Source organism: Impatiens glandulifera, chromosome 4, assembly GCF_907164915.1.
Source record: "Impatiens glandulifera chromosome 4, dImpGla2.1, whole genome shotgun sequence".
Lineage (NCBI taxonomy): Eukaryota > Viridiplantae > Streptophyta > Magnoliopsida > Ericales > Balsaminaceae > Impatiens > Impatiens glandulifera.
The window spans coordinates 59,607,215-59,615,323 of record NC_061865.1 but is presented as its reverse complement, the minus strand read 5'-3'; the positions used below and the strand labels follow the sequence as shown (position 1 = coordinate 59,615,323).

Sequence of the window (8,109 nt, the reverse complement as noted above, 5' to 3'; positions counted from 1 at the left end):
TTTTTCCGTGAATGACGTTTTATTCGAATAACAAAATATAGGGTAGAATCTTTTACTTCCAAAATTTCTCACAATAAAACAAAACAAAATATGAAAACATCTAAGCAAATAATTTTGACAATGCTCCTAAATTTATTGACTATTATAGGAGAACATTGGGTATACAATTCAAATAAACTTATTATTATTATTATTATTATTATTATTATTATTATGTAAACTTATCATTTTCTTAGAGCCAATATAGAGAAGTTGAAAAAAAAAATGAATAGATTTACAATAAAACATATGAACTATTTGTATGAGCCTATAACTATTGACATATTGGAGAATAAAACAAACATCTACACGAAAACTCATTGATTCAACTCAATAAGAGTTAGAGATGTAGTTCCTAATAATTATACTTGAAATCCTTCCTACATCCTCTAATCTTAACCAACATAGCAAGAACCTCCTTCATGTTTGGCCTTGCTTGTGGCGCCTCCTCAATACACTTCACCCCGATTTTGATTAGCTCTTCCGAGCCCTCGGCTAGCCCAGAACCCATAACCGCCACCGGAACATTCCGAGCATCCCCTCTTCCCATCACTCTTCTAGCCCACTCAACCAAGCACTCATCTCCATCCACAGCTCGCCTCCCCGTGGCCAACTCGAGAGTCAAAACCCCATAACTATACACATCACCTTTCGTTGTGGCCTTCCACGTTTGACAATATTCCGGTGCAACATACCCTATTGTACCAGCCACCATCGTGCTGACGTGGCTAACCCCGTCATCGACAACACGGGCAAGGCCGAAATCAGTTACCCTACCTGTCCCGTCTCTATCGAGTAGGACATTGCTTGCCTTCACATCTCTATGGACAATAGAAGGAAAGCACTCGTGGTGTAAGAAGACTAGAGCCTGAGCCACGTCTATGGCTATGTCGATCCGTCGTGACCAAGTCAGGCTTAGTCTATCCGAGATCAAGTCATCTAAACTTCCGCCTTCTAAGTACTCGTAAACCAACAATTTCTCGGATCCGTTTAGACACCACCCGTATAGCGTCACGAGATTTTGGTGGGGCCACCCGAACCCGTTTCCACTTAAAACTTCCATTTCGGCTCTAAATTCACGCTCACCTTCGGGTCCTTCTCGTTGAAGCTTCTTGACCGCCACTTCTCTTCCGTCGGGCAACACACCTCGATAAACCGTCCCGTATCCTCCTCTCCCGAGTACTCTCCTCTCGGAGAAGTTACAAGTAGCGGTCAAGATGTCGGAATGAGTGAACATTGTCTTGTCGAGACGAATAACCTTAACCGTTTCCGAAGATGTGTTTGACGTCGACCCGAAGCCGTGATGATAGCCTTTGGGTTCCTCTAGGTTAAATTCGACCGGTCGTTTCACCATAACGCAAACTATAAACGACATGATTCCACATACCAAGATCGCAAATACCAAAACGAATAGCACGAAAAACTCCCCCAATATTTTCGGCCGCCTCGATTTCTTCGAATTGCGGTGTTGTTCGGTTTCATTGCCGCTAGTACTTGTATTGTCGATGAACGAAGGAAGGGTCAAGAAAGGGTCACCCAAGAATGAGTCCTTTTCGAATGTCGTCAATTGCCCGGTTTGTGGGATTACGCCGGAAATGTAATGATTGTATGAGATGTTAAACTTGTTCAGTTCAGTCAGCTTGTTCAACGAAGCCGGAAATTGACCGGAGAAATTATTGTAAGAAAGATCGAGATTCTGCAAACACTTAACGCTTCCAATTTCGATCGGAATCGCTCCGGAGAAGTTGTTTCGAGTGATATTAAGGACAACTAGCGGCAATTGCGCAACTTGCGGTGGCAGCTCCCCGGAGATTTGGTTGAACCCTAAATGCAACATGCTGAAGTTCTTCATAAGACCAATCTGACTCGGCAAAGGACCCGACAACTGATTCCCACTAATCTGAACATAACCCGATATCTGCAAGCTTCGTACGTTCGTTCCATCAACACAAACCGGAAACAATCCATACCCATTAAGCACTTTATCCCAAAGATTTCTGCAACTCTTCCGATTCAGAAGCGTATAAACGAAGCTAAACGGAGGATAATCAGCCGGAATCCATCTCTTCATCGCTCGACACTCTCCTGAGCCAACGCTAAACAAGTAATTGCGACGGTTTTGAAGAAACGTAGCTGATGGGTCACTTCCGATTGTTGTCAACTCAGATGGAATTGACCCAGATAGATGATTGTTCGCAAGATTCAACCACAACAAACTGTTACATTTCCCGATCTCAGGCGGAATAGACCCAGAAAGATTATTATTCGCAAGCATAAGCCATAAGAGTGAAGTTAAGTTTCCAAAACTAGACGGGATAGACCCATTTAGCTCGTTAAACGAAAGATCAAGCGCTTGAAGGCTTACCATGTTTCCATACTCTTTCGGGATATTACCAGTGAATTCATTTTTCGCAAGAATCAAGAATCGTAAGCTGGTCATCCGAGAAACCTCAACTGGCAATGAACCGGTGAAGTTATTAAAGCTGAGATCTAATCTGATTAGGTTAGTCAGATTAAGAATCCCAGATGAAATAAGTCCGCCGCTGTAGAAATTAGAATGGAGAACGAGAAACTTAACCTGTGTTAACTGACCGAAAATGCTCTGTATTTCTCCTCCAAATTTGTTATTACTCATGTCAAGAAACTTCAAGTTCTTCAGGTTAAGCAATGAATTTGATATATTACTCGAGAAACTGTTGTTTCCTAAGAAAAGCCCTTCCAATCTTGACAGTGAACTGATTTCAGATGGAATCTCACCGGTGAAATTGTTCCCCCATAGATTCAAGATCTCTAAATCTCTACAGTATGAAATTTCGTTAGGGATTTGTCCTGCAAACAAATTCTCTGATATATCTAACTTCGTCAAGCTGCAATTTGATGAGAAGATTGAAGCTAATGAACCCTGTATAAAATTCTCCGAAATGGAGAATTCTTTCAGCCTTATGAAACCATTCCAAATATTCCCTGTTAAGTTGTTTGTACTCAGGTCTAGATACTGTAAATATGGACAATCATCAAACAGACCTTCGATTGAACCAGTGAAGTTATTCTGAGACAAATTAGCCACCACAAGACTTCTACAAATTGCAGGAAAACTCAAATGAATTCCACCACTGATTTGATTCGTGGATAAATCAATAATCTCCAAACTATTAAGTCCAGTTAAGATAAGTTCTCCTCTAATCGTATTCCTCGATAAATTTAGGGTTCTTAGATTGAAACACTTACTTAAATCTCCCGTTACATTTCCGTTGATGCTGTTACCGGAGAGATCAAGCGAGTTCAGTGACGTAAGTGCGGAGAAGTTACCGAACATATCGCCGGTGATGGCGTCGCTGGATAGATCAATTCCTGTTACACGATTACTCGAACTGTCACATGTGATTCCTCGCCATGAACATGGAGAAGATTCAGAAGAAGATGAATTCCATTTGGAGTATTTTCCACGGTTAACGAGATTCGTTTTCTCGAGATAATTCTTCAGACTAAGCAATACTTCTCTGTCCGTCTCCAGAGAATCTCCATAAGCATTATTAATCAAACCTGCAACATTCGATTTGTCAGATACTCAGAATCATAGAAAATTCTTCATTCTTCGTTCAGACAATTACACAAACAGATTATATGCATAAATATATATATATACAATTAATGAATGCTAGATAATCAATCCAAACCTGTAATCATGATGAAGATAATGATTAACGCAACTCTACAACCATCTACTGTATCATTTGACATGATCAGAAATTCAGAATTCAGCTCTTCTTCTTCCTCAGTTGGCTGTAGCTATAATCAGGTGAAATTTCTTAGTAATTATATATGTAAACATAATCTATTGAATGAATGAAATGATTTCTTTTTCATATGAATGTTCTTGGCGTTGAATATAGAGCGCCTGCACGGACGTCAAAACTAATTTTCAATTTTCTCTCTCTAGAAAATAATATTTTTCTAATTTGATTCAAATTAATTATTTAACTATTAATCGAATATACAGCCTCTATAAAAATAGAAAGAAAAATAACTTAAATGTAGATAAAATAAAAGCATATTACAAGAAAATTATTTTCCTAAAAATGTTTATTAGCAAATTTAAAAATAAGGTTAATAAAATAAAATTATTATTTTTAATTTTCATTTTTGTATTAATAAAAATATTTGAAAGGATCTAATAACCTGAATTTATTTAACAAAGTCTTGACTATTTTATTCTATGTTTTCAACTATTATTATAATTTGGATTATTATATTCAATGAAAATTGTGACTTTGTTTGTTTTAGCCCTACCTTTCATATTATAAATTTTATTGGCAATCTAAGTCAAAGTTCAAATTCAATTTGTGTTTTTTTTTATAGATTGTTTTCATACTACTTGGACGTGACATTTTGAATGTTTTTTTTTATATTTAGCTTTAAAATATTATTTTGTGAAGGAATAATAATGGGACGGATATAGTAAGAGACGTTTATCATTTATGTATAGTTTTATTTTGGGAAACTTTTTATTGTTATATATGTTTTAGTTCGGCACAATTTTGAAAAATCGATGTTGCACTGTTTATACAATATTTAAAAAAATAAAGTTATGATAAAATTATATACAAGAATTTGTAATATACATTTTAATTGCTAAAGAATATTATTATAAAATAATAAACTTAAAATTCTTATAAAATATTAAGAATAAATAATAAATAAATATTTTGGTAATATTATACATTTAATTGTTTTTATTAGTGTTCAGAATGGAATCAGAACAAGACAAATACTATTTTCAGTTCATCTCCGATCAGCTACTGTTTAAACCGAGAAAAAAACTCTTGAAACGAGACAATTTAGATCAGAATTAATAAAAAACAATTAGGAATACAATTTTAAAATTAAATATGGACTTTAATGATAAGGATAAAATTCATATTTTGAACAAATAACTAATAATTAAAATTTAATATTAGATTCTAAATAAGGACCTCATATAAATGTGACAAATCTGATATCTATAGAAATAAAAATAACTGCTAAATAAGATTGTCTAACAAAATTCTTTTGTCAAGATTGTGCAAGATCCTCTTAGAAGCCTAACGTAACCTACTGTTTATATGATCAGATACAAATATGAAAATGATTAGTTTGGATGGTTCATCAAAACTAACTTCTGACCAATTGATTATAGAGTTTAGTGAGACATCTCTACTATGTAGAAGTCTTTTCGTGGGCAGTGCAAATGTTGGAATTATTTCCAATTTTTGGGTACATATATAATTTAATAATTGTATATTAGTTGTTATCATAATAAAGATTAAAGCCCAAATAAAGTGATCTATTAAAGTATAAAGGTTATGGGCTTATTTGGACATCTATAATAAATATGGGGACATATTTGTGTAGAAGCAGAAATACCATTCATTATTTCGTTGATGGGCCGAATAATAAATGGGTATATTAGGGCTAGGTTCCCAACCCATATAGATAGCCTACCTATTTGTTTCTCTCATCGAACAATAAAGATTTAGTTTATCTCTCAAGAACTCTCAAGAAGGCTATCGATATAGGGTTGGAAGACTTAAACCCCACCCACATCAAACATTCCGATCCAGGTCTAGATCCAGAACGAGAAGATCCACATTCAGATTCAGGTCCAGATCCAAGAACAAGAAGAAGAGAATAACGAAGAACGGCTTAATGAACCGTTCTTCATTAAAGATCTAGGTACGTTTCCGCAATTACAGTTTATCTTGATTTATTGACATAGAGAATTAAGAATATAGATTTAAGGATTAAAGATCTAGACTAAAGAATCTAACAAGTGGTATCAGAGCCTCTCTATGTCGATCTATTGAGATTTAAGTTTATAAGAATTTTTAAGAATATGATTAGACATTTTAAGAATATGATTAGACATTTTTTTTTTGTTCTTGATCTAATTTGGCTAGTTATGTTCTTCATCTAATTTGGCTAGAACGGATAATGATAGAATGAATTAATGAATAGTAACAACAATATTTGATGTATATATTAATCTAAAATTTTGGATTAAATTAAAATAAAGAAAGGACATATAATTTTAGATATTCGATATTCAGATTAATATATTTTGTTTAAAGAATTATGATTAAAAATGGTTCATATTCTCTAATTAAATTAGATATAATATATGAATATTTAATTAATTAGAAAGATATAATAAAGAAGTTAAAATAAAGAACTGATCATATGATTATATGTTAAAGAAGATATCAAATATTGAAAAGAATTTGTTAAAAAATATTTGTTAAATATATGATAAAAAAGTTGAATTTGTTTTTTTTTAAAGAATTTGTCAAATTAATATCTATTTATTATTAATTAGATAATTAAAGAGATATTAATAAATATATTATATATATATATATATATTTTGAGTACGAATTAATTTGAATGTTAGAATAATAAGGAATTCAGTTTTGGAATAATAATTAATTATTATAATTAATTTAAGGAATTAAAATAATAATAATAATAATATATATAAGGAATTAAGGAATTCAGTTTGGAATAATAATTAATTATTATAATTAATTTAAGGAATTAAAATAATAATAATAATATATATATATAAGGAAGTAAGGAATTCAGTTTTGGAATAATAATTAATTATTATAATTAATTTAAGGAATTAAAATAATAATAATTATATAATTATGTAAAGAATTAAGGAATTCAGTTTTAGAATAATAATTAATTATTATACTTATTATAATTAATTTAAGGAATTAAAGTAATAATAATATTATTTTAATTAGTTAAAGATTGAAGAAATATTTATTTCCTGAAATAATTGTTAATGTATTAATACATTTATATACAATTAAGAATAAAGTAAAATATATTATGGAATTCTAGAATTTTAAAACTTTAATAGGTTATGATTTGAGAATTAAGTAAAGAAAAATAGTTACTTAATTCAATATTGATTACATTAAGTTTGTAATATATTTAATGAATTAGTATAAAAACGGATGTATCATCCATTTAATTTATGACTTAATTAATGTATGAAATATATTCAGAAATTAAGAAAAAGTCAATTTATATAAATATATTCAGAAATTTAGAAAAGACAATAATAAAGAGATTATTATTTTATTAATAATAATAATAAATAAATATCAATAACTTATTTATCAAGAATTAAGTTATTTATTCAGAATTAAGGAAATCAATTAACCTAATAATTGATAAATTTAGAATTTTGAGTAATCTGTGTAATTGATTATTTAATTATTTATTATATTTGGATGAATAATCAATCATGTTATATTACACATTCAAATATATATACATATTTCGGTCTTTATGTATATATTGTGTTGATTGATATTAAGAAATAATTGAGTGATTAGTAAAATCACAATTATTTGTTTTGTGTAACACATATGGAATTTATGCAATTTTGATACATAAAACAACATTCGGATTTTCGGTGTTAATAACACATTCAAAATTTGGTACAATTTTAGGCCCACTTAAATTTGTAATTATGCGGTTGTTAATCGGCCCAAAGGAAGGTTAATAATTGGTCGGATTGCAAATTTAAATAATGTACAAATTATTAATTTATAGAATATATTTGTTTTATAAGATTAAGACGGTTGTGTTTGTAACTATGCGATTATTAATCGGACAAAAGGAAGTTTAATAATTGGCCGAGTTACACACTTAAAGTATGTACATAAGTTATTAATTTATTAAATCAATTAATTGAAGCAACATCCTACCAAAGTAGACTCTCTTGTGAAGGTTAATATGTTTTATAAATTAAGAAGGTAGTGTGTATGTATTTCATGCGGTTATTTAATTGGCCCAAAGGAAGATAAATAATTGGTCAGAATAACATTATGCACATGTGGTAATAAATATGTAACAATTATTCGGTGGGCCATGTGAATAATTGGATATCCAAAGATAACCAATTATTTGACAGGACTTATTGTTAATATTTGATTACTACAAAAGAGTACCGTTTGCAAGTTAATATTTAATGTCCAAAGACTAAATATTAATGTTGCGTTTGGTATCTTATGATGA

At 31.1% G+C, this 8,109-nt stretch overlaps 1 protein-coding gene across 1 annotated transcript; it reads right to left on the bottom strand.

The window, feature by feature from the left end:
• Positions 1 to 244: 244 nt before the first annotated feature.
• Positions 245 to 3,844, bottom strand: LOC124937004 (probable LRR receptor-like serine/threonine-protein kinase At1g74360). Its single transcript, XM_047477526.1, has 2 exons — positions 3,717 to 3,844; positions 245 to 3,582 (listed from the first exon to the last, which is right to left on the bottom strand). Exons 1-2 carry the CDS (start codon positions 3,778 to 3,780, stop codon positions 395 to 397), a joined length of 3,252 nt encoding a protein of 1,083 aa, XP_047333482.1. The 5' UTR covers positions 3,781 to 3,844; the 3' UTR covers positions 245 to 394.
• Positions 3,845 to 8,109: the final 4,265 nt, after the last annotated feature.

Bases quoted from the DNA above. Each gene is read 5' to 3' on its own strand.
- LOC124937004 (XM_047477526.1), bottom strand. From the start codon at position 3,780: ATGTCAAATGATACAGTAGATGGTTGTAGAGTTGCGTTAATCATTATC. The intron at 3,583-3,716 runs GTTTGGATTGAT...CGAATGTTGCAG, and splicing joins TATCTTCATCATGATTACAG to GTTTGATTAATAATGCTTAT.